The 27,236-nt window shown below is 39.8% G+C and overlaps 1 protein-coding gene across 7 annotated transcripts in view; it reads left to right on the top strand.

Moving 5' to 3' along the window:
- CEP41 (centrosomal protein 41) overlaps positions 1–27,236 on the top strand; it is a 51,966-nt gene that overhangs the window by 2,601 nt on the left and 22,129 nt on the right. For 3 of the 7 annotated variants that reach the window (XR_012090409.1, XR_005242349.2, XM_007982925.3), the window contains exons 2-3: positions 14,523–14,586; positions 25,977–26,024. Coding sequence is in view for 5 of the 7 variants with exons in the window: in XM_007982925.3 (XP_007981116.2) it covers positions 14,523–14,586; positions 25,977–26,024 (112 nt within the window). In the remaining 2 variants the exon portion in view is untranslated. Of the gene's footprint in view, positions 1–13,665; positions 13,759–14,522; positions 14,587–15,604; positions 15,901–20,600; positions 21,923–25,976; positions 26,025–27,236 lie in introns of those variants that run through there. The other 4 variants (XM_073009338.1, XM_073009340.1, XM_007982930.3 and 1 more) reach the window with 4 other exon arrangements.

The following is a 27,236-nucleotide window of genomic DNA, read 5'->3' as shown; positions in this document are numbered from 1 at the left end:
CTGAGACTGTGGCACACACCACCAAAGCCCGGCTTATTTTTGTGTATTTTGTAAAGACGGAGTTTTACCATGTTGCCCAGGCTGGTCTTGAACTTTTGAGCTCAAAGCCACCAACCTGCCTTGGCCTCCCAAAGTGCTGGGATTACAGGCATGAGCCACCGCTACTATTTTGATAGAGATCTAAACTAAGGCCATTGAACTAGGGATGGAATTGAGGATAAATATTTAGGGGGCAAAATCATCAATACTTCCTGATTAGCTTTGAGAGATGTGTGATGGGTGACTTAAGTCTCAGCTTAGACTACTCATTGGTGCTGGCACCATGAATGAGAGCAACAATATGGGAGGAAGAAAAGGAGGAATAGTTTTAGGAATGTGGGGAAAGAGGAGCAGAGATGTTGTGTGTGGTTCTGTTTGTGCCCAAGACAAAGATGCCCAGTTACCTCTCTTGTTTGAATAGAGCACAACTTCCAGTAGTTTCTTAAGAAAGAATTCGCAAGAAGTAGATTTTAAAATTTATGTCTAAAATGTTAGGCATGTCTAAAAATGTACTTATTCTACCTTAACATTTATTTGCCAGTGAGTTTGGCTGAGTATAGAATTATTGGTTGAAAATCATCAACTTTTTTTTTTTTTTGAGACAGAGTCTTGCTCTGTCACCCAGGCTGGAGTGCAGTGGTGCAAACATGGCTCACTATATCCTTGACCTCCTGGGCTCAAATCTCAAATAATCCTCCCACTTCCTGAGTAGCTGGGACCACAGGTGTGCGTCATCGTGCCCAGCTAATTTTTTTATATTTTTTGTAGAGATGGGGTCTCCCTGTGTTGCCCAAGAGGGTCTTGAACTCCTGGGCTCAAGCAATCCTGCCTTGGGCTCCCAAAGTGCTAGGATTACAGGTGTGAGCCACCACAACTGGCCATCATCAGCATCTTGGAAACATTGCTTAGTGGTCTAGTGCCTTGTGTTGTGAAGTCCAAAGCCATTCTGTTGCTTCATGACTTAATTCCTCTCAGGAAGCTTGTGGAACCTTTTTTTTTTTGTCCCCAGTATGACTTTACAAAGATATTTCTATTTTTCTGATAGGCACCAGAAATTTATGTCTTTTTAGTCTGTAAAATTTTCTTAACTTTCTCCTATTTTCTCCATCCTCTTTTTCTTGAATTCATTATTCTGATGTTCTCTATTCATATAGATAACCTATATGACTGGTTCTCTGATTTTCCTAACTTTCATCTCCTGTTTCCCTCATCTTTGTCTTTCTGCTCCCTTTGGGAGATTTAACTTTTATCTTCCAATCCTTTTTAGTTTTTAATTTCTGCCGTCATGTTTTTAATTTTTTTTTTTTTTTTTTTTGAGACAAAGTCTCACTCTGTTGTTCAGGCTGGAATGCAGTGGCACGATTTCGGCTTACTACAACCTCCGCCTCCCAGGTTCAAGCGATTCTCCTGCCTCAGCTTCCCAAGTAGTTGGGATCACAGGCACCCGCCACCATGCCCAGCTAATTTTTTTTTGTATTTTTAGTAGAGATGGGGTTTTACCACGTTGGTCAGGCTGGTCTTGAACTCCTGACCTCAAGCCATCCACCTGCCTCAGCCTTCCAAAGTGATTGGATTACAGGTGTGAGCCATCATGCCTGGCCCATGTTACTAATTTTTAAGAGCTCTGTTTTTTGCTCTGTTGTACGTTTAAAACACATTTTATTTCTAAACAAATATAGATTCACAGAAAGTTGCAAAAAAAAAAAAAAAAAAAATAGTACAAAGAGGTCCTATGTATCCTCCACTCGTTTTTCCCCGATGATTATATTTTACTTGAGTACAGTACAATATCAAACTAGAAAATTGAAATTTGTACAATGTATGTATAGTTCTAGGCCATTTTATCACTTGTGTAGATTTAATCAAGATTTGCACATATGTAGATTTGCAATCAAGATAAAGGACTATTGTATTACTAGAAATAATCTCCAAGCTATTCTAGTCACACCTACTTTCTTCCCTCTCATCATCCTAACCCTGGGTAACCATCTCCATAATTTTATCATTTTGACAATGTTACATAAATGGAATCATACAGTATGTGATCTTTTGAGATTGGCTTTTTTTTTTTTTCACTCAAGATAATGTCCTTGAGTCGCATACAAGTTGTTGCATGTAGCAGTAGTTCATTCTTTCTGATTCCTGATCAGTATTCTGTGGTATGAACGTACAGCAGTTTTTTTGTTTTGTTTTGTTTTGCTTTTTGAGACAGAGTCTCACTCTATCACCTAGGCTGGAGTGCAGTGGTGCCATCTTGGCTCACTGCAACCTCTGCCGCCTGGGTTCAAGCAGTTCTCCTAACTCAGCCTCCCGAGTAGCTGGGATTACAGGTGCCTGCCACTGCGCCTGGCCAATTTTTTGTATTTTTAGTAAAGGTAGCATTTCACCATCTTGGCCAGGGTAGTCTTGAACTCCTGACCTCATGATCCACCAGCCTTGGCCTCCCAAAGTGCTGGGAGTACAGGCGTGAGCTACCATGCCTGGCCTGTACAGCAGTTTTTTTAACCATTCAACTAGTATAGGACATTTTGGTTGTTATCAGTTTTGGGCTATTACAAATAAAGATAACATTTGGGTATAACTCTTTGTGTGGATGTTAATTTTCATTTATCTGGGATAAATGCCCAGGAATACAATTGCTGGGTTGTATGGTAAACATATACTTAGTTTTATTAGATACTGCCAGACTTTTCTAGAGAGGCTGTACCATTTTACATTCCTGCCAACGGTGTATGAGAGATTCAGTTTTTATATACTGGGCAACATTCAATACTGTCAATATTTTTTATTTTAATGGTTATAATAGATGTGTAGTGCCATCCCATTGTGGTTTTAAGTTGCATTTCCCTAATGGATACGAAGCACATATTTTCATGTGCTTATCTGTCATCCATATATCCTCTTCAGTAAAATATCTCTTTGTGTCTTTTGCCTATTTTCTATGTTTCTTAACTGTTGAGTTTTTGTTTCCTTTTGTGTTGGTGATGACTGTAAATATTATTGCAAAACAAGGAAATGTAGGATTATATTTCCTTTCTTACTGCTTTTTGTTTTTTCCTGGAGTTTCTGTTTGCCTTTATTTTTAATTCTATACTTTTAATGAATAATTCAGGGCATTTTCTTATATCACTACTTATTATGTTTTCATAGTTATCTTTTCCAAAACCGTCTCTATACATTTGAACGTGTGGGTGATTGGGGGAAGAAGAGAAATATAAGAGTTTTATTTTGTAGTTTTGTTTTACATAAATGTTATAACATTTTTATATATAGTTCTTTGACTTGATTTTTTTTCACTTAACAATATATCCTGGAGATCTTTCTATGTCAGAAAAATATACCTCAATGTAATGATTTCCTTTTAACTCTTGCCTAAGTATTTGGTGTGATTGTATCACAGTTTTGTTTGTTTATTTGTGTTTTTGTTTTGCTAGTTCTGTAAGACCTCAGTTGTACAAATGGACTGATATGATTTGATTATCTGTATACTTCAGTTATAGCCAATTTTGGTTCTTACTGCTTTTATTCCCACTCATCTCCTTGGACTATAGACATCTGCTCCCATATATTTAATGTATAGCTTTCTAATTCAGCAGCCATATTTTTCTTATAAAACAGACATTATTTTGTGAGCTTAAAAATTTTACAAAAATAGTGTTATGCTATTTGTATACAATTTGCTTTTATCATGCAAATTATGCTTCAGATCCATCTATGTTGATAAATATGTCCAGTTTATTACTTTAACTATTGTATAGTAATCTAGCATGTGACTAGACCACATTTTATCTATCAGTTTCCCCATGGTGGTCATTTAAGTTGTTTTTGACTATTTGCAGTTACAAACACTGTTACAATGAATAGTTTTACTGTTGAGTTTTGAAAGCTGTTTATATATTTGAGATAGTAGTCCTTTATTGGATATGTGCTTTGCAAATATTTCCTCCCAGTCTGTAGCTTATCTTTTCATGTTCGTAACAGGGTCTTTTGTAGAGCAAAAAGCAATTTTTTAAAAATGTATTTACTTTTTACATTTTTTTCTGTAACAGCTTTTTTGAGATATAATTCACATAGCATAAACTCACCCATTTCAAGTGTGCAGTTCAGTGGCTTTACTGTATTCACAGAGTTGTGCAATCATCACTGCAATCAATTTTTTTTTTTTTTTTGAGACAAGAGTCTTGCTCTGTTGCCCAGGCTGGAGTGCAGTAGTGCAATCTCGGCTCACTGCAACCTTCGCCTCCCAGGTTCAAACGATTCTCGTACCTTACCCTCTGGAGTAGCTGGAATCATAGGTGCACACCACCACGCCTGGCTAATTTTTTTGTATTTTTAGTAGAAACGGGGTTTTGTGATGTTCCCCACGCTGGTCTTGAACTCCTGGCCGCAAGTGTTCCACCTGTCTCAGCCTCCCAAAGTGCTGGGATTACAGATGTGAGCCACTGCATGAGGCCACTGCAATCAATTTTAGAGCAGTATGGACATGTATTTTCATTTCTTTAATGATAGTTTTCTTAAATGTTCTTTTCCCCTACATGGTCTCTGTTTCTTCCAACTTGCTATTTTTGTTTTGTTGGAGATGTCGTATTACTCAACTTAGGCTGCCATAACAAAATACCGCAGACTGGGTGGCTTCAACAACAGAAATTTATTTCTCATGGTTCTGGAGGCTGGAAGTCCAAGATCAGGGTGCCAGCTGATTTAGTTTCTGGTGAGGACTCTTCCTGGCTTGCAGATGGCTACCTTCTTTTTTTTTTTTTTTGAGACGGAGTCTTGCTCTGTTGCCTAGGCTGGAGTGCAGTGGCGCGATCTCAGCTCACTGCAAGCTCCGCCTCCCGAGTTCATGCCCAGATGGCTACCTTCTTACTGTGTCTTCACAGTGGCAGGAGGAGAGAAGGAGTCCTCTAGAGTCTCCTTTTATAAGGACGTTAATCCTATTGGATAAGGGTGTGAGCTCACTTTGTTTTAGTTGCCTTCCAAAGGCCCTATCTCCAAATAGTCACATTGGGCTTCAACATACAAATTTTGAAGGGACACAATTCAGAATATAGCAGTGTTCTCAGACTTATTTTATTCCTCAGTTGTAAATTTATGTTTTCGAGTAGGAGACTTTATTATTTGTTTATTACAAAGACCACATTACAAGCTTCAATCAAGTAGGAGATTTTAAAAGAAGATTGAGATCTTTGTATATTTGAGAGACACTTGCTGATGGTAAGATTTATTATTGAATGATCTTGCTAGGCCATGATTTGGGGGTACCCTCCTCCCAAATCTGTACCTTCCTCTCAGGCTGGCCATTTTCCCCAGAGAACCCCTCCAGTCTCCTGAGGGTAAAAGCCTAGTTGAATTCCTGGAGGCATTAGAGCTGGAGACTAAGTCTCAACATTGGTATTCATTATTCACCTATTAACCCTATTTTCAGTAATGATATCTCTGGCTTTCCCTGTGTGCAGACCTCCCCCTCAAGAAACCTTTTCCAGGGAATAAATCTATAGATATCTGCCAGGACTGGGCAGAGGCAATCATCCAGTGCGTGGCACAGAGAGGAGAGGGATTTGGAGATCTAGCTGCTTCTCAAAGACTCTTAGGCCTTTAACCAGCTTTTGTTTCAGCCACTCCTCCTACTCCCCACTTCTGGAGCTGCCTAAGGCTGTCAATTCCTCAGCCTTTTAAGAATTTGTTCTTTGCCTTCCCTGTTGCCCCATACATAGTCTTCAGCTACCTTGAGTCCATCAAGGCATTTTCACTTGTTGATTGACTTTGTAGATTTCAGAATTCTAGTGCAATATCGCTGTCACTTCTCCCACTCTATTTTTGGGGCTTTATGTCCTCAAAATAATATCTTTTTAATGACGTTTTATTGAAGCTTCAAGGAGGGACATTAGATGCATTCATTCATTTGGCTGCCTCCAGCCCATAGATCATAATCTGTATTTTATTTACTTTTTTGGGCATACTTACAAGACCATAAAATAGAGACCTTGTCTGCATTGTTCCATTGGCTGGCATACAATAGTTGCTTCATAAATACTAACTGAACGAGTAAATGAATACACGTCTGAACTGCAGAAGAGAAGTCAAGGCTAAGGTTCAGTATTTGGAAATCAGAAACATATACATGGAATTAAGCCTAAGTGTTAGTCCACAGGGAACTTACAGATTGAGAAGTTGGAATCCTGAGAACACAATAATTAAATGGCTGACAGAGGAATGATCCATTTGTTAATGGAGAATCAGGGGAGAAAGATGTCACTGAAACCAAGGGAATGGAAACTGAAGAAGATGAGGATCTATAACAGTGTTATATGGCATAGAAAGGTAAAGTAAGTTAAGGACTGTTAAATGTCCATTATATTCAGCAGCTAGGGGATCGCTGATGTTGGTTAGTGCCATAGGAACCTCAGTAGAATGTGGGCACAGCAGCCATGTTGCAATGGATGGAAGAGTAAGGTACAAAATACCCAGTGTAGATTTCTTTCTTTCAAGGAGCTTGGCTAGAAGGGAATAAGGGTGGGTCATGTTCCAATTACATATTGGTTTATAATGAATCACCCCATGTTTAGTGGCTTAAAACAATAATAGTCATTTATTATTAGCTTTTGTGATTCTGAAAGTTGACTTGGCTCTGCTAGACTGGGATTTCTCATGTGGTTTTGTAGACAGACAGGAGCTAGGGCTAGCATTATCTTGAAGGCTTCATTTACATATTAGGCCACTGATGCTATCTGTTTTCTGTGACCTGAGCTGGGGCTGTTGGCCATATCACCTACGAATAGCCTTTTTTATGTGGCTTGGACTTCCTCACAGCATAGCTGCTGAGTTCTATGGGCTGCCATAACAAAATACCACAGACTGTGTGGCCCCAAGTGTCCCAAGAGAACCAGGTGGATGGAAGCTGTACTGCCTTTTATGATGTAGCCTCAAAAGTCATCTGACACTGCTTCCCTGTAGTCACAGGCCCCTGTAGATTCAGGAGCGGAAGCAGAAGCCCTTCCCTCAGTGGGAGGGGTGTAACGTCACAGTGTAAGTGGGATGGGAAATTTTTTTGTGGCTATCTTGAAAAAATGCAATCTGCTACAGGTGGTAGCTGCTGAGAAAGTAGGGGCTGCTGCACATGGAGACATGGGTCAAGGTTGGTGTTTGAGATCAGGGTAATTAGACCAGGTTAAACATCCCATTTTAAAAAGTTCTCGGCCGGGCGCGGTGGCTCAAGCCTGTAATCCCAGCACTTTGGGAGGCCGAGGCGGGTGGATCACGAGGTCAGGAGATGGAAACTATCCTGGCTAACATGGTGAAACCCCGTCTCTACTAAAAATACAAAAAACTAGCTGGGCGAGGTGGCGGGCGCCTGTAGTCCCAGCTACTTGGGAGGCTGAGGCGGGAGAATGGCGTGAACCCGGGAGGCGGAGCTTGCAGTGAGCCGAGATCGCGCCACTGCACTCCAGCCTGGGAGACACAGCGAGACTGTCTCAAAAAAAAAAAAAAAAAAAAAAAAAAAAAGTTCTCTAAAAGGCCTATTTTAAATGTGAGATTTCCTTCCATGCGGCTATAGTAAAACTGGTACCCACTCTCTTCATTTTATGGACTTTCTCTCCACAGAAAATAAGTAGTCTGAACAAAATGTATAATGGTATTTTAAAAAATCTTTTAAATGTAAATATTATTACATATGTTGCAGTTGAAATACAAACAACTTTGTGAGTCCCATTTGAGAGAGATGGGAAGTCTTGAAAAGCTCATTCATTTTTCGATATTTTCCTTCAGAAAAATCCCATCGTTGACTTCTCATTCTTACCCCTTCTTCTCCAACATCCATGTATTCGCAAAGCCCAGTCTTACTTTGCATATGTTAATAATCTTCCAAAAAACTGATGAGATTGTGTAGCTCACAGCTCGGTATTTTTGGCACTTTCCATTGCCTTCAGGACCTAGTCCAGACCACTCAGCCTACATTCAGGCTTCTCCACGTGCAGCCTACCTGTCCCTGTCCAGTCTTATATCACAGGGTTCCATATACCAATTATTCTTAACTCTTTTGGGGCTACATACCCCTCTGAAAATTTGGTTAAAACCAAAGACCCTTTCCCCAGAAAAATGCACACACACAAAAGTTTGCATAGTGTCATGAGACTCATGGACTTCCTAAATCCCATCAGTGGACCCCGTATTAAGAACCCTTGCTGGAGTGAAGATGTACAGTGGTTGTGGGGAATGAGACAATGTAGGTAAAATGCTTAGTGCCTGATGACGTAGTGAGTGCTCAATAAATGTTAGCAGCATTACCATGTTTCTTGTTGTTGTTAAATCATCTCCAGCAAATAGAACAATTTGTTGTTCTTTAAACTTGTTTTTAAAGTGGCTTTGCTATTAAAAATTGCTCCACTTGGAATACTTTTGCCATTCCTCCTTCCCATCTTTTTTATCCACAGAAGGTCAACCCTTAAAACATAGCTCCAGTGTCCATTCTTCCATGAAGTCTTTCTTATCACCCCCAGTGGATGAGCAATCTCCTTTGACATTCCTCCCTAGAGCCCTTGATGTCCGTGCTGCCCACATGACACCAGCATGCACACTACATATGTTGCTCAGGTCTTCATTTGGCAGGTACTTACTGCTGTTTCATTAGCAGAGGGTCTTGTAGTAGGTACAGAGTTCTACAAGATAGAGCCCCTGTCCCAAGTGCAGGAAGTAAGAAGTGTGAATGGTACAAAGAACTGGGAATATTCAGTCAAGGAAGAGATTTCCATTTCACTGAGGCCTTCAGAGGAATCTTCCCAGAAGATAAGTTTGCCCTGGGTCTTGAAAGTCACGTAGAAGTGAAATAGCTGGGGTCTGGTGGTTAGACAGGGAGGACATTTTCTTTTATGTAAACCCTGAAACAGTCTTTGACATTTTTGGTTGTTTTCAAAGAGCCCTGTAATGATACCACAAACATGAACTTTCTCAGCTTCCTGCCTCTTCCAGATGAACTTCATTCTGACCACCTACCTATCTTATATATTTATCTTAAATAGATCTAAAGTTGACCCTGCTGTCTGGGCTTTGGACCTCATCCTCTCTCACTCTCTCCATACTATTTTCAAACTCTCTTATCTTGCCCATTAGCCCGTATACATCCTCAAATCTCTCCTTTTTTTTTTTCCAAAACAAAATAACAACAACAGAGATTATTCCTTAGCAACTCTCTTAAGGGAAAATCTTAAGGGAAAAAGAAAAGATCATCCAGCTACTGTCCTCTTTCCTCCTTCGCCTCTCATATGCTTGACCTGCTGTTTTTTGCATCTGCCCCATCAGTTTCCCATAGCTGCTTCCACCAGGGCCGTCAACAGTGTCCTGGTGTGCTACATTCAGATTCACTTTTCTCTTGGTCTCTTACCTGAACAGCATTCTTGTTCACTTGTTCATACTTGACCTCTTGTTCTCTGACTTGACAGCATCGTTCACTGTTGGCCACTCCCTTCTTCCTGATTTAATTTTCATGACCCATTTTTGTATGGCCTCTTCTGAGTTTCATCCAGGGTGCCTTTCCTCCACCTGACCTTAAATGTTGGGGTTTTTCAGTCTGCCCTCTCCCCAGGATGATTTTGTCCATTTCCACGGCTTCCTCTGCTGCCTGTATGCTGACAACTACCAAATCTTGTTTTTTTCTAGCCCAGGTATCTCTCCTGATTTCTAGACCCAAATAGACAACTAGATACTTCCATTTTGTTTTTTGGGGTTTTTTTAGTGAGAATGTCGCTCTGTCACACAGGCTGGATTGCAGTGGCAGGAACATGGCTCACTGCAGCCTTGACCTGGGCTCAAGGGATCTTCCTACCCCAGCCTGCCGAGCAGCTGGGACCACAGTCACATGCCACCATGCCCAGCTAATTATTACTTTTATTTTTATTTTTTTGGGGAAGCAAAGTCTTCCTGTGTTGCCCAGGCTGGTCTTGAACTCCTGGGCTCAAGTGATCCTCCCACCTCGGCCTCCCAAATTAATGGGATTACAGGTGTGAGCCACTGTGCCCGGCCGATAGTTCCATTTTGGACAAGCCACAGATATCTCATACTCAGCATGCTCCAACTGACCATATTATGTTTTTAATATGTGCTTCCTCCTTAACTCCCTTTTTTGGAGAATGGTATCACTGTCCTGTTACTACATGAGTCAATTTCAAATTATATTGATTTAACATTTTAAAGATTTCTTCAAATGGTCTCTTCCTCTTCATCTTTATTGCCACTTCCTTAGGACTACAGATCCTCTTAGCACAACAGCCTTTCAACTGATTTTCATGCCTCCTTTCTTGACTCATATTCTCCATATTGCTCCCAGGGTCACCTTTCTAAAACAGAAATATAATCTTGTCACTCCTCCTTCAAACTTCTCCAGTGACCCCCTCATCATCTTCACCACCCTGGGCACTATTGGCATTTGGGCTCATTCTTTGTGGTGGGGCTGTCTGTAATTGTAGGGTATTTAGCAGCACCCCTGGCCTCTACCCACTAAGATGCCAGTAGCACCTCCTACCACTCAGTTGGGACAACCAAAAATGCCTGTAGACATTGACAGATGTTTCTGGGGGTAGAAGGAGCAAAATGGTACCTGTTCGAGATCCACTGATCTATAGGATGAAACCCAAATTTTTTTAAACATGTATGCGAGGCTTTTTGTGATCTGCCCCTGCTGCCTCTCCAGCGTCCTTTGTCCCCATATTTTCCGCTATGCTCCAGGCAGGCCAGTTACTGTTAGATTGCTGAAAACTGTTGGTACTCCCTTGAGACTCCACTCCTTCGCCATGCTTTTCCCTCGCCAGAAACCCCGTAGCTCCCATCCACTACTCCTTTAGCTTGACTAACCTCCTTAACCCTCAGAATTCAGCTCAGATGTGACCCTTCAAGAAACAGTTCTTGACTCTTTTAACCTGGATTAGATGCCAATCTGATGTGCTTTTGTCACACCCCCTCCTTCCCTTTCCTTGTTCCTCAGGCAGCCTCACGTCTGTTTATCCCCTTGTCTGTCTTCCCAGCAGTCAGTGAAAGCTGGATGGCAAAGACTGTTTTTCACCTCTCTGTCCTCAGCACAGAGGCTTGCCCCTAGTAGGCACTCAGTAAATGTCCACTGAATGAATGGTTGGTCTCAATAAGTCTTTGTTCAATGAACAGTCTTCCTTGAAAACAGCTTCTTTTTTCAGCTTCTTCACTTTCCACCATTCCATCCTGTTTATGTAATTGAAAGAAAGCCAGTTGGTCAGTAGGTCAAGAAGCAGTCACCCCACAAAGCAAGAATTTTAAAGAAAAAAAAGTATGTCCATCCCATAAAAATCTGTGGTGCTCGGCTTGCAGTGGAGCACAAATAGTTTTACATTGCGGTTGGTACTAGAAAGACAGGAACAAGAAATTGGACTGCAGTGGGAACACAGAAAAGAAACTACATTTTTTCTCCTGCAGCATATGGATTTCTCATTAGTCTATGTAAGGGAAAACTGGGGGCGGGAAGGGCTCAGCCACTGCAGCTGTCCACACTCTCTCCCCTCATCATTCTGCTGCCACCACACCTGGTCCCCAGAGACACCCTCACTTCTTAGCTATTTTGGCTTAGGTATGGACAAATCCCCTTGGTTCAGCAGAGACTAGCCTGGAATTTTTAAAAGAAGCTTTGCTAGGAAACTAATGGGAAAAACAAAACAAAAGTAAAAACAGGAAATAGAGTATAGAAATGATTAAAAAAAAAAAAAATACAGAGTGCAGAAAAAAATCCCTTAGCCTAAGATAACTGCAATCTAGTATTAGCATTTCTTGACTCAATTTACCAGACACATACTTTCCCTGTTTTTTTTTTTTCTTTCTTTGTTTCATTTTGCCATGATATTGTCTGTCTCTGGGGAATTTGTACTGAAGTCCCACTTTTCAGTCTTTGGATATTTTCCATCTTTTGCTCAAGAATCTGCTCTGTCTTCCTCTAGGGAAGAAATTGAAATTGATGTTATTTTCTCATATAGACAAGTTACTTTCTCATATAGACATGTTACTGATCATGTGGAGAAACAAGCTTTCCAACCTTTTTCTAAGGATAAAATAGCTCAATGGTTCCAAACACAATCTGAGGACAGATGCTAAGAGTTGATGATAAAGCTGTGACTTGCCTGGGGCGAAGTGAAAATCACAATGTCATGAATGGTTTTTAATGACACTGAAGGACTGACCCTTTCACGCTGGGCCTTTTTTTTTTTTCCCCCTTACCTTTTAGATGTTAAAATAGCAGATGTTGTGAGGCTTTTGCTTTGGTTTTGTTTTTTTATGTCCTTGGCAATATTAAAAGGTGGTAACTGTAGGTGCCTCTAGTTTTTAAAAATTCCCCCTGGTCCTGAAATCTAAAACTCTGGCCAACAGATATTTTGTAAGACACTAAAGTATCCCATATTGTTTGTATGCTTTGTGGGTCATTTGAACCATTATTTTATAGGTAAATGTTTATTTTGCAATCCTCCCGACAGAGTATGCCGTGGTTAACTGTTTTCAAAGGCAAAGGATGCAGTTTTTGTAAGTCCGATGTTCTCATCTAAGGAACCAGATAGTTACTGTAGTACAATCTTCATTTTCGGTATTCACTTATTCACTGAATATCAATAAATGTACTTACCATGCACTAGGTCGTAAGCAAATGCAAATATGAGTAAGTCATTGCCCCTGCCTTCAGGGAAATCCTAGACTAGGGAAGAAGATTGAGGTTTAAACAATGGAGCGGGCTGTGAGTATTCTGGGAGCCAGGGAGAAGAAAGTGCCTAGTTCTGTACTGGATAGCTTTACAGAGGAAATACATTTTGCCCAAGGAGTAGTGAAGGAAAGGCATTCTAGGCAGACATCTGCAGAGACTGGCAACCTGAATGAGTGTGCTGCATTAAGGAGACATTCCCAGCAACTTCAACGTGGGAACATGAGGAAGGGTAGCAGAAGATAAAGCCGAAAAGGCACTGCGGTAATTTCATATTCCACAGCTACCTGTTATTGAGGAAAGGACTTTCATACCTGCAGGCCAGAAAAAGGCCTGAGCAAGAAAGCGCTATTTCATGATACCTTTATTCATTAGCTTCTCCTCACTTAATGGCTTTCACAATCGCCACTGTAATTTAATGTGGGTTAATGTCTTATGCTTGGATTCAAAGAGTTAACTACCAGAGAGCAGCACAAAGGAGAACTGACATGACATATGCATTTTTGCTGAACCTACACTTGCACTGAGCCCCAGGTGAGCCTCAGCTGCCATGAGAGCAGATGCCATGGTCGACATCCCTGGAGCTACAGACTTGGGAGCAGTGGGAACCTGCCCACCTGGGGCCTGGCCTGCCCACATCTGGAGCACTGTGCTTAGGGCTGGATCCCTGCAGGGGAGAGATGGAAAAATCTCAGGGGTGTCCAGAGGAAATGGCCTAGAAACCATCATAAAGAAAGTGAAATGAAACAGGGTCAGGACGACTGCCTTTGGTCATCTCAACAGATTTCTTGAGACAGAGGCAGATGACTTACAGTGGGTTGCAGCAGTGGACTGAATGAAAATTAGAAAGACTGATTTGGGCTCAATGTAAGAAATATGTTTTTTTATTTTTTTGAGACAGAGCCTCGCTCTGTCACCCAGGCTAGAGTGCAGTGGCGCGACCTCAGCTCACCGCAACCTCTGCCTCCCGGGTTCAAGTGATTCTTCTGCCTCAGCTTCCCAAGTAGCTGAGACTATAGGTGCGCATCACCCCGCCCGGCTAATTTTAGTATTTTTAGTAGAGATAGGGTTTCACCATGTTGGCCAGAATGGTCTCGATCTCCTGACCTCGTGATCCACCCGCCTCAGCCTCCCAAAGTGTTGGGATTACAGGCGTGAGCCACGGCGCCTGGCCAAGAAATAATTTTTTAGGAGCTCTTTTTTTTTTTCCTTATCATGTAGTGCTCTGAGATGAGTTTGACGAAATATGGAAGTTTTCTGACAGAAACAAGATAAATATATTCAGCTATGGAAATGCTGTCGAAAAAAGTCCTATGTTGAAAAGACAATTGGACCTCTGGAGCTCATTCCATCTTTTTTTTTTTTTTTTTTTTTGAGTTGGAGTCTGGCTCTGTCACCCAGGCTGGAGTGCAGCAGCATAATCTTACCTCACTGGAGCCTCTGCCTTCCGGGTTCAAGCGATTCTCCTGCTTCAGCCTCCAGAGTAGCTGGAACTACAGGCGCCCGTCACCATGCCTGGCTAATTTTTGTATTTTTAGTAGAGATGGGGTTTCACCGTATTGGCCAGGCTGACCTCAAACCCCTGACCTTAGGTGACCCGCCGACCTTGGCCTCCCAAAGTGCTAGGATTACAGGCGTGAGCCTCCATGCCTGGCCCCATCTTTAATTTCTAAGAAATTTTACCTTTTTTTTTTTTTTTCCGTTTTCTGAGTATCTGACTCCTGACTTTACCACCCTTATCCTTACATTAACCCAATTAATTGTGAATTACCTTGTTTTTTAGTATCTGATGAAAAGGATACCACAGAACCCAAGATACCAGCATGTCAAATCAAGACTGGACACTGGTGAGTAAAGATTAGAAAATTAGAATTTAAAAAAACCCAATAGCGAATTATTGACAGAAAGCAACCCTACATGTCTGGTAAAAATCACAGCTAAAAGTTTCTGACTATTTTGCCTGATGTCTTTCTGGGCTCAGGATTTATCCTTAAAAGATGTTTTTCAGAGTATCAGTAAAAATTTATATTTACATAATTTAGCTGATTATTCCTTACCACATAAGAAATATTGTAAACTGAGAAAATGAAATTCTAGAAATCAAAACCATTGTTCAGTAAGTTTCAGGGCTTTAGCTAAATAAATATCAGGAGGTCAGCCTCTATTTTGGAATAACTTAAGTATATTCCTTTAAACTGGCAGTAATAGATTAGACACATGCATATTTGTTCAGTGCAGTGTTTGCAAAGTGCTGACCATATGCCAAGTTATGGACCATGAGAGATGTGAAGATGAGTATGAATTGTGTGTTTTTTTTTTTAGTTAGAGAGTTTAGATCCAAGTGGAGGCAGACAGACTTGAATGAGTAACCAAAATACCAGTCAGAATTTAATTAGTGCTGCAGTGCAGGTAAAATGAACTGCTTATTTCCACGCTGTTCCCATTTTTCAGTGTTGTGACAGACTGCTGCACAGACCCTAATGGATTTTCTGTCTTGTGGGGTTTTGGTTGTTTGTTTTTGTTTTTTTCAACCTTTTAAAGCCTGCTGTGGAAAATTCACGTGATTAAAATGGTTTCGCTAGTGGATTGGGGTACTGTATGCCTTTAGCAATACCGAATTTTCCACTAGCAACCTCAAGATAATTGAGAAAAGTAAATGACGATGTTGACTTGGTTTAAATCATTTTGTTTATTTTGTTTCTCTTTCTCCAGTCTCCTTCAAAAAATCATTGGTTTCTTCATATAAAACAGACTTAAATTCAGTGTTTTAAATTCACCTCATTTGCAGATGCTATTTCTTGGTACCCTTCATTCAGACATTTCCATGCTGTACAGATATTTATCCTTGCAAATATCCTGTTTGATGGGCAGGTGAAAATATTATCTCTGTCTTAGAAGAGGAGGAAATTGTGGCACGGGGATTTTGTGATTTATTCGGAGTTCAATAAAGGAGATAGAACTAGGATTATATACAGGATGAGGAAGTCAATATTGGAGATCTGGTGCCAAGTCTGGTGTACAGTTTCTTAGGCCGTACTGTTCCTGTATTTCCCCCAAGCCTTGTTTCTTCTGCCACAAAAACCCTCAACTCTTTCATCTCTACCCATCTAACCCCTAATTGCAACTGTGATCCATCCTTCTGAAGTAAGTGATTCTGTGAGGTAAGCACCTAGATTTAAAGTGCTGTATTTTTTCTGAGGAGTCTAAATATTATTTTACAGACTACTATAAAGGAAGGAATTTCTTTTGGAATCTGTATGCTTTCTTATAATTAAAACTTTAAGAGCTGAGGTTTATTTCAGATATATAGATTTGTCTATGCCTTCATAGTTTTTTTTTTTTTTTTTTTGTCTCCTGGAAATTAAACTGGGATTTGTGAAGGACAGCTCCCTTCTTCCTCTTTAATTTTTCACTTCATAACCAGAATTTGACTCAATAATGGTGCCTAAGATTAATTTCATTTTTTTGATATTGAGATAAAAGTATATCTGCTTTTTATGATATATATTAAATACATATGTCTTTTTATATCCTGAGATTTTTAAACTGGCTTTTTTGTTAAACTTTTAATTTCAACATAATTGTAGATGCATATATATTTTGTAGACAATAATGCAGAAAGATTCCATGTGTACTTTACCCAGTTTCCCATAGAGGTAACATTTTGCAAAACTATAAAGCACTATCACAACTGTGATATTGACATTTGATACATATAGTCAAGATACAGAACATTTCCATCACCACACGGATTCCTTATGTTGCCCTTTTATAGCCACATCCACTTTCTACTCCCATCCCTTTCTTAGCCCCTGCAATCACCAGTCTGTTCTACACTGCTGTAATTTTGTCATTTCACAAATGCTGTATAAATGGAATCATACAGTATGCAACCTTTTGGATTGGCTTTTTCACTTAGCATAATTTTCTGGATATTCATCCAGGTTATTGCACGTATCAGTGATTTGTTCCATTTTATTAATGGCTGGTATTCCATGATATGAATGTACCAAGTTTAATTAACCGTTCACTTGTTGAAGGACATTGGGGTTGTTTGCAGTTTCTGGTTATTAAAGTAAAAGTGCTATAAACACTTATGCACATAGTTTTGTTTGAACCTGAATCTTCATTTCTCTGGGTTAAGTGCTCAGGAGTATAATTGCTGGTCAGAATATACGTGCCCGTGTAGTTTTTTAAGAAAATGCCAAGCTGTTTTTTAAAGTGACCGTACCATTTTACATTCCCACCAGCAATGGATGAATGATTCATTTTCTCCACATCCTTGTCAGCATTTGGTGTTGTCACCAGTTTTTATTTTGGCCATCTTGATAGCTGTGTGGTGGCATATATCACTGCAGTTTTGTTTTGTTTTGCTTTTTGAGACAGAATCTTACCCCGTCACCCAGGCTGGAGCGCAGTGGCATGATCTTGGCTCACTGCAACCTTTGCCTCCCGGGTTCAAGCAATTCTCCTGCCTTAGCCTTTCAAGTAGCTGGAATTACAGGTGCTCACCACCATGCCTGGCTAATTTTTGTATTTTTAGTAGAGATAGGGTTTCGTCGTGTTGGCCAGGCTTGTCTCAAACTCCTGCCTCAAGTGATCCACCCGCCTTGGCTGGGATTACAGGCGTGAGCCACGGCGCCCAGCCCATTGCAGTTTTAATTTGCATTTCCCTGTGGTAATGGTGAATATCTTTTCATGTGCTTATTTAATTTCTGTATACCTTCTTTGGTGAAATACCTGTTCATATCTGTTGCCTATGTTCTAATTAGTTTGTTTGCTTTTTTATTGTTGCATTTTGAGAGCTCCTTATACATTCTAGCTACTAGTCCTTTGTCAGATATGTGGTTTGCAAATATTTTTTCCTAGTTCATAACTTATCTTTTCATCCTCCTAACACGGTCTTTGGAAGAACAAAAGTTTTTAATTTTGATGAGGTCCATTTTATCAGCTTTTCCTTTTATGGATCATGATTTTGTTGTCTAGTCTAAAAAGTCTTTGTCTGGCCTCGATCCCCATGATTTTTTTTTTTTTTCTATCATGATTTTTTTTTTCTAAAAGTTTTATGTTTAAGTTCATGATAAACTTTGAGGTAATTTTTATATAAGAGATGTGACTCACATCAAGACTAAGATTTTGCTTACGGATATTCAGTTGGTCTGGTGCCATTTGTTAAAAAGGTTACCTTTTCTCCATTTAATTTCGTGTTCACCTTTGTCAAAAATCAGTTGGGCATATTTATGTGGGTCTATTTCTGGGTTCTCTATTCTGATCCCATGATGCATGTGTCTGCCTTCTGCCAATACCATAGTATTGATTACTATAGCTGTATAGTAAATTGGATAGTTAAAATTGGTTAGGCTAACTATGCCCACTTTCTTTTTTTTTTTTTTTTTTTTTTTTTTGAGACAGAGTCTTACTCTGTAGCCCAGGCTGGAGTGCAGTGGTGTGATCTCGGCCCACTGTAACCACTACTTCCCGGGCTCAAGCAATTCTCCCACCTCAGCCTCCCAAGTAGCTGGGACCACAGGCGGGCGCCACCGTGCCTGGTTCATATTTTTGTATTTTTTGGTAGAGATGAGGTTCTACCATATTGGCCAGGCTGGTCATGAATGCCTGACCTCAAGTGATTCACCCGCCTCAGTCTCCCAAAGTGCTGAAATTACAGGCATGTTCTACAGTGCCCAGCCTTTCTTTTTCTTTATACAGTTATTTTAGCTATTTTAATTCCCCTGCCTTTCCATATAAATTTTAGAATAATCGTATTTACATTTACTTTTTAAATACTGTGATTTTGATAGGAGTTGCATTAAGCCTGTTTATCAACATAGGGAGAATTGACATGTTTACTATGTTGAGTAACCACTAATCTGCTTTCTGTATCTATGGATTTTGCTATTCTGAACATTTCATGTAGATGCAGTTGTACAGGATGTAGCCTTTTCTGTCTGGCTTCTTTCACTTAGTGAAATGTTTTCAAGATTCATCTATGTTGTAGCATGTGTCAGTTCTTTACTCCTTTTTATTATCAAATAATCTTCTGTTGTATAGCTATTCCACATTTTGTTTATCCACTCATCAGTTGATGGACATTTGGGTTGTTTACACTTACTGGACATAGTGCTGCTAAGAACATCAGTGTACAAATTTTTGTGTGAACATGTGTTTTTAATTCTCTTGGGCATATACCTAGGACTTGAATTGCTTTTCATATGGTAACTGTGTGTCTAATCTTTTGAGGAACTGCCAAACTGTTTTCCACAGCAGCCACACCACTTCACATTCCCAGCAGCAATGTAGGAGGGCCCTGTTTTCTCCACATCATCACCAGTGCTTGTTATTGTTCATCGTTTTGATTACCATCTTTGTGGGCATGAAATGGTATATTATTACGGCTTTGATTTGCATGTTCCTAATGACCAATGTTTGAGCACCTTTTTATGTCCTTTTTGGCATTTGTATATCTCCTATGGAGAAATGTCTATTCAAATCATTTGTCCATATTTACGTTGGGTTATTTTTCTTCTTATTTGTTGAGTTAGAAAAGTTCTTTTGGCTGGGCGCAGTGACTCACACCTGTAATCCCAGCACTTTGGGAGGCCAAGGCAGGTGGATTGTCTTAGCTCAGGAATTCAAGACTAGTCTGGGCAACATGATGAAACCCCGTCTCTACTAAAATACAAAAAAATTAGCCAGGCGTGGCAGCGTGCACCTGTAGTCCCAGCTCCTCGGGAAGCTGAGGCAGAAGAATTGCTTGAACCCAGGAGACAGAGGTTGCAGTTAGCCAAGATTGCGCCACTGCACTCCAGCCTAGGTGACAGAGCAAGACTCCGTCTCCAAAAAATAAAAGTAAAACAGAGTTGTTTTATATATTCTGGATACTAGAGTCTTGTCAGTAATATGATTTGCAAATATTGTCTCCCATTCTGTGGGTTGTCGAGGGTTTTCTTTTTCTTAGCTGGAGGAGTAGCTAAGTACATCTACCCCATCTTTCTGGAAGCAGAAGTCTCCCAAACTAGTCTTGTAAAGCTTTTGGAAGGGCCAAAGTATGTTTCATTGCTTAAAACTCACAGTATTTTAAAGTCAGTGTGGGAGAGAAATCTTATTCTAGTGTTCAATTTTTTTTTGTTTCAAATTTAGAAATTATTCTAAAGTCAATTTAGGGGAGAGATTTTTATTTTAATGCTTATATTTCTGTGCATTTTTGTGACTCACCTCCCTGTGTATTCAGAAAAACTTTTCTACCTGGTGTGCAGCAGCCTATGCGTTACGTGCCAAGACACAGATCCCTACAGCCCTTTGGGTAGCCAACAGGGCCTGGATCAACCCAAACCCAGCATTGTATCCACATTGTATCATTGTATGTGTGTCATGAGGTGAAAAGGATAAAGAGTTAAGAAAACAGAAAAGGGACCTTATAGCCCAAGTAAGAGTACGGAGTTTCTACCTGTAGTATGTTTTTAAGCTCTGCAGTCAGAGCATTGAAAATAGGCACAGGAGTGAGTGAGCATTTCTCATTTTTAGGCTAAATAGATGGGTCTTTCATCTTTTCTTACCAAACAGCAAGCAATTCAGAGTAATCACAAGAAATCAAGAATTTCGTGATATCTCCTGCCTTCACCCAAATCAGCTTCTACTGAGTTCTTCAAAGACTGCTATCTTCCTCCTGGGTAAAGATTATTTTTTTGTTTTTATACCTCTGGCTCTGCTTCTCATATGAACTCAAACACTGATGTGTGGCCATGGCTAGAAATCTCAGAATTATTTTGAACTTCAAATATTTCTTTTGTTCCATAGGTGCCTGTGTGTGTCTTACCAGCTCCCCAGCACTGCCAGACTGTGCCATGAATGGATTATGCTTCTGATGAAATCCCTGGCTGCGTTTTGTTCAGTCACCACCGCAGGGTTCTTGTATATTCTCAAGCACCCTCTCTGGGTTTCTGTTTTGCAGCACTGCAGGCTGATTAAGGGACACTTTCCAAACCACAGGGCTCTCCCTTTATTAGTCCCCACAGTCTTTCATTGGCTGCATTGTCCTCTCATTTCTATCTATATTCAATCTAATTTCCAATTTCTTTAGCTTTCTGAAATTCTGTAGGCTTTCTCCACTCAGTCTTTTCTAGCCTTATTTTTGTCTTTTTAAAAATTCACCTTCCTTTTATTATCTCTAGACAAACTATTCATTCCCTTTTTTCTTCTTTAGGCTTTACTTTTCCTGAATATTTGCTAATAGCCTTGATTGTAAGCATCAAACTCATTATAGACTAGGTACTCTTCATTTTTATTTGTTGTTTAATTCTGTTCCTTCCGTCAAAGGAAGAAATGTATGTGAAAGGCTTTTATAAACCAGAAAGCACTATACACACATATCACTTATTGAGGTTAACAAAGGACCACTGTGCCTCTTTTCATGCTTTCTGCTCTTCCGAGCCAAGAGAACTTCTCCATAGAGGAGGGAAATATTGAAGAAAAATAAAGCCATGGAGTTGTCTCTTAGCAACTGAGTTCGTGCCTTATAAATCTCATCTACTTTAGATTACTGCTGCACAAAATCACTTGCTTTTCTTAGTGGCTCTGTATAAATAATGTTATTAAATTATAGGAAAACAATGGAAAAAATCTAATGAATGACTCATTCATTTAATCAGTTGTACTCTGTCTTTGCATAGCACTATTGATATAGTTGGGTTATTTCTTCCTCTTGAGTCTAATTGTAAAGTTTTGTTATATATCTTTTATCAGAACTTTAGTTGTAAGTAAACAAAGTAGAAGCTAAATTCTACCTTATACATTTCTAGGTTGCTTAAGTCGTGAAGCAATATGAGTCATATATGTAGCACATAACATATGCTGTGTAGAGGTCAAGTTGTACATAGTTTCAAGAAAATCAGGTGTGCAGAAACTCAGACCAAATTGGGAAGTATTTGCATTATAAAAGAACTCATTATAAGGATTTTTCAGATAGTAGATCTCCATAGTATATTTCGTTCATTTCATTCAGCAAATGTATATTTTTCCTTTTTATTTATTTATTTATTTATTTATTTATTTATTTATTGAGACAAAGTCTCGCTCTGTTGCCCAAGCTAGAGTGCAGTGGCAGGATCTCGGCTCACTGCAACCTCTGCCTCCCGGGTTCAAGCAATTCTCCTGCCTCAGCCTCCTGAGTACCTGGGACTACAGGTGCGCACTACCATGCCTGGCTAATTTTTATATTTTTAGTAGAGATGGGGTTTTACTATTTAATTTATTATTTATAAATTAGTAATTTGTAAATATAAATTTACTATTTAATATTGATCAGACTGGTCTCGAACTCCTGACCTCATGATCCTCCTGCCTTGGCCTCCCAAAGTGCTGGGATTACAGGCGTGAGCCACCACGCCCAGCCTATTTATTTCTTTATTTCTTTATTTTTTATACAGATGGGCTCTCACTGTGTTGGCCAGGGTGGTCTTGAACTCCTGGCCTCGAGCAATCCTTCCACCTCAGCCTCCCAAAGTGCTGGAATTACAGATGTGAGCTACCACGCCTGGCCTTTTTTTTTTTTTTTTTTTTTTTTTGAGATAGAGTCTCACTCTGTCACCCACACTGTAGTGCAGTGGCACATTCTTGCTCACTGCAACCTCCCCTTTCAGGGCTCAGGTGACACTCCTACCTCAACCTCTCAAGTAGCTGGGACTTACAGGATGCGCCACCATGCCTGGCTAATTTGTGTGTGTGTGTGTGTGTTTTGTAGAGACAAGGTCTCGCTATATTGCCCAGGCTGGTCTGGAACTCCTGGGCTCAAGCAATCCTGCCTCCTCAGCCTCCCAACATGCTGGGATTACAGGCATGAGCCAGTGCACCTGACCATCATTGAGCAAATATTTTCGAGTGTCTCCTATGCTAGACAATGGAAGGGATAAAGATTGTACATGCATGCATGTTGTGTGTGTGTGTGTGTGTGTGTGTGTGTGTGTGTGTGTACGTGCCCATAAATAGTCTTTGGCTTTCTGTCTAGTAAAGTAGGTAAGACAATACAGTGATAAATGCCTTGTGGGTTGTAAGCCGAGTGCTGTAGAAGCTCAGAGGAGGGAAAGGTCAATTCCTGCTGGGTGGGCTGTTATGAGTATGTGGCAAGGTGATACGTTAGAGAATGGAAGATCAGGAGTTTGTCAAGTTAAGTAATTAAGGCAATATTAAGAAGTAGTGAGTTGGTGTCCAGTGCTAGAGCAAGGAGTTTCAGCTTTAGTTAGGATGCAATGGGGAGCCACTGACTTTTTTTTTTTCTTTTTGATCAAAAAGTCTTATCTGGGAAAATGTATCTGGCAGTAGTGTGTAATTTCAATTAAAAAAAAATTGGTTCTTGGATAGTCTTTTAGGCTCCTTTTGTATGAAACAAAGCCATGTTTATAAATAAGTGAATTATGAAATGGATTCATTTCCAATCTTTTTAAAAGGTAGTCAGAAACTATTTTCAGATGCAATTAGATACAGTAAGATAGGCTATATAGTTAAGATATAAGCAGTTTACAAAGTGGGATAAAAATGCTACTTTTCATAATTTCTCAAACCATTTTTAGGGGTATTTTTGTGTCAGCCATCCTGCTATCTCATTTGCCCAATTAAAACAAGGAAGAAATCCTCCATTCTCCTTTTTTCCCCATTCTTGGATAGAATGAATGTCTGTAGTGAAAAGAACTCATCAGTAGTCCTCTCAGATTTGTTCTGAATTTCACCAAATATTTGTATAATTCTGCAAAAAACGTTTGTTTCTCAGCCTTCTCCTTTAGGGAGAAAACAAATAGTGGGCGTGATGGCCTACCTCCCTGCATTGTGGTGAGGGTCAGCTGATACAAGATAAAGTGTTAAGTGTAATTACCCTGAAATGCTTGTAATTAATGGAGAAATGAAGTGTAGACACTTTGTTAGTAGAAACCACGGTGGTTTGGAAATGCAGTGTTTCAATAATAAAGACTGGATAAATAAGGTTGTGGTTTGGAAATGCAGTATTTCAATAATAAAGACTGGATAAATAAGGTTGTGGTTTGGAAATGCAGTGTTTCAATAATAAAGACTGGATAAAAAAGGTTGTGGTTTGGAAATGCAGTGTTTCAATAATAAAGACTGGATAAATAATGTTGTGGTTTGGTAATGCAGTGTTTCAATAATAAAGACTGGATAAATAAGGTCGTGGTTTGGAAATGCAGTGTTTCAAAATAAAGACTGGATAAATAAGGTTGTGGTTTGGAAATGCAGTGTTTCAAAATAAAGACTGGATAAATAAGGTTGTGGTTTGGAAATGCAGTGTTTCAATAATAAAGACTGGATAAATAAGGTTGTGGTTTGGAAATGCAGTGTTTCAATAATAAAGACTGGATAAATAAGGTTGGCTACTAGTGTTTTCCATTCCTCAGGGAATTTACAACACAAGATGATCCCCACCTCTCACTATTAAGGAAGTAGCATTTCCTACAAATTTACCTCATGATTAATTGTGTTTTTTTATAACACGACAAGAAAAGACGTGTTTTTCAGGAGGTTGGAAATGCGAATCCTGGCTTAGTTACTAACTTGCCGTGCCATCAGACAAATCAGGTGATCCTTTTTGTCCCTCATTTTCTGACTAGATTGCCTAAAGCTTCCCTAGCTGAAAGAAACTACCTGCCACGTCAATAACACGCAACTGTGGGTGACTCAGAGACATATAACCTAAAGCTACTGGGTAAAATATTTTAAGAACGAGACTTGGGAAGCTGAACAGGATATTGATTTGCCGTCTTCTTCCCCCATTGTATTGACCGAGCAAGTCCACGCCTGAGTTCAGAGTTGCAGTGGGCAGGAGAGATGTATGTGTCCAGGAAGAAATCGTGGCTTCTGCTCTGAAGATCTGGTCACTTCTCAGGTCAATTGCCGTCTGAAGAACCTAGGAAAGACTGTATTTGGTTCTAATCTTGGTGATTTGGGCCTCTTCTGAGAGGTATTCAGTGTTTCTCTTGAGAAGGCTTAGGCCTTCCTAGCAGCTCTGACTGCCTTCATTTCTCTTGGAACTTCCAGGTCCAGGCCTACTCTGAATCCTCCTTTTTGGTCCTGGATACAGAGAGTGTGTGTCTTAAGACCAAAAAAAAAGAAAAAGAAAAAAGAAAACAATGGTGGATTTTTATTCCATGGTGAATTCATGGTAAAGATTTAATAATAGCCAATGAAATAAGTTGTTTTTTTGAAAATGTATTTTGGGTTTCAGAGCAAGGATTTTCTTTTTCTACCTCTCACCCGAATGTGAAGAAAAGTTCAAAATAGTCCTTGAAAATGTCAGTTCACGCTACTATTAATTGAAAGCATTTCTTTTATCTGATACTGGGGCTGCATCTGACTAGATCCTCGCCAGGCTTAAAAAGCTAGGCGCGCAGTTTTAGAAATGAGAAATTATTTTGAATGTTTTCCTTTTGCCATACCAGAAAGAGCTTGCTGCGTTGAATTGAATCAAATCGAAGCACACCCAGTAAAAAATAATAGCCCCTGGCGTGACAGCTAGAATTTAGTTGGAAACCAGAAGGTTCCTGGCTGAGTTTTTTAAGTCTGAAAACCTCCAAACCACCTTGGCCAGTACCTAGTATTGTAGAAACATACTGTAAAACGTGAGGGCTGGGGGCTCTCTGCAGTGGCGAGAATCTGCTGTTGTTTCTCAGCACATTAAATCTATGGTGAATACTAGTGTGTAGACTGTGTAGTCTAGTTCAGACTGCAACGTGAGCATGAATAGTAGAAGAGCAAGTTCAGGAAAGAGAAGGAAACTGTGAAGACAAAGCCGAGAGGAGAGGGTTGCTTGGGTAACCACAAAGGCACATTTTAGACATTCAAAGAACACTGCCTCCTTTTTGCTCCTCTTCTATATATCTTCCCCACAAAAAGATCATCAGCGGGGGCAGGGGAGATAAAAGGAGGAGAAAAGCCTAGACTTGAAAAACAAATTGATAGAAAATGCTCATCTGTATCTCCTGGATCTTTTCAATGTTTTGGGGGTATGCATCCCAGCTTAAACACATTCTACCAAAACATTTCGCTCGGCTCTGCAACTTTTAATAATGCTGTATTATCCAAAAGATTTTACTGTGTGTGGCCTGTATGCTGCTGTCCAGAATCCCTAAGAACAGGACAGGAAAGCTTAGGGGATACTTTTCTTCCATTCTGTTTCCACAGTGGTGCTCATTTGCTTCCATTTAAAGTATATCTAAAACCCTTATTTTCTTTTTAGGTAACAGTATGACTAAATATACTGAGAAGCTCGAAGAGATTAAGAAAAGTAAGTAACACTCTTGATGGTTTGGGAAAATGGAAGTCTACAGTTGTTCTATAAGTTGGTTCTTAACTAACAATTGTGTTCTACAGCTGACAGGCACAGAGAGCTATGGATGATCTGATAAGCCTAGCAGGTGCCTCAAGGGCTATGGGAGATCCTGGGTGCTGTATTGGGCTGCTCCTCAGATTGTGGCTTGTAGGCCTAAATTCTGCCCTACTTCTATCCCATAGGAGACATTGGTGTTGGCCTGTGGAGTCAGATCTAGTGGAATGAGCTCTGGTTAAGCTTCTAGTGTCATTGTACTGCAATCTTCATGCCCTTCTTCAAGATATTTCATCTTTTCTGTCTTATTTTGTCTCTATTTGAGATAGGGGTAATAATATCTTCCTTCAGAACATTCTTGTGTGTATAAATGAGAGTATTCATGGAAGACAGGGACATGAGAACTTAGTGTTATGTATTATCAATTCATTGCAGTCTGTTTTCTTTTAATTAAAAATCATATTTCATCTACGTCCTTTTAAAAAGCTAGTCTGCAAAGATATGTTACCAGTCATTGAGTGCATTGCCCTTGCGCAAAATCATAATTTTTCAATCTGCATCCAAAACTGATGTAAAGTGTACACTTCAAGGCCAGAATTAAGGAAGAAGTAGAAACATCTATTTTCTAAGATGGATTTGCTCGTATCTTGAATAAGAGAACCCAGTGCTAGGGGAGTAGTTAATGGTGGTAAAGAGGTACTCTGATTGATCATAGTTCAGGACTTGGCTCTGGTAATGTACATCTTCTTGGAAGAGAAAATTGCACATCGAGAATACATCAGAACATTTTCTTTTGTTACACAGCAGACCTTTTTATTTGAAATCAAAGTTCCATTTGAAGTGCTGTAATATTGGGAAACCCTAACCAATAGGTGTGGACTCAGGAGCCGCTTTATGCTGTGTTTTCATTTGCCATGTTCAGCTATAAGGGCTAATGCTACAGACTTCTTAAAAATATGTAATGCCACAGTATCCTTCTCTTTTCTTCCTAAACATTTTATATTACATAAGTATATGTATTTTAAATATTTATATAAAATATATACTTTTAAACTCTGGAGAAAGATCGCATTTACTCACCTATACTTCATTGTTGCCATCCTTAACTTATCCAAGGCAGGCAGAATCCAGCTGTCCTGCTTCTTTTGGGGTTTGTCGTCTCTGTCACCTCTC

Source organism: Chlorocebus sabaeus, chromosome 21 (assembly GCF_047675955.1).
Source record: "Chlorocebus sabaeus isolate Y175 chromosome 21, mChlSab1.0.hap1, whole genome shotgun sequence".
In the NCBI taxonomy this organism is placed as follows: Eukaryota; Metazoa; Chordata; class Mammalia; order Primates; family Cercopithecidae; genus Chlorocebus; species Chlorocebus sabaeus.
This window is presented reverse-complemented; position numbering and strand designations above follow the sequence as displayed.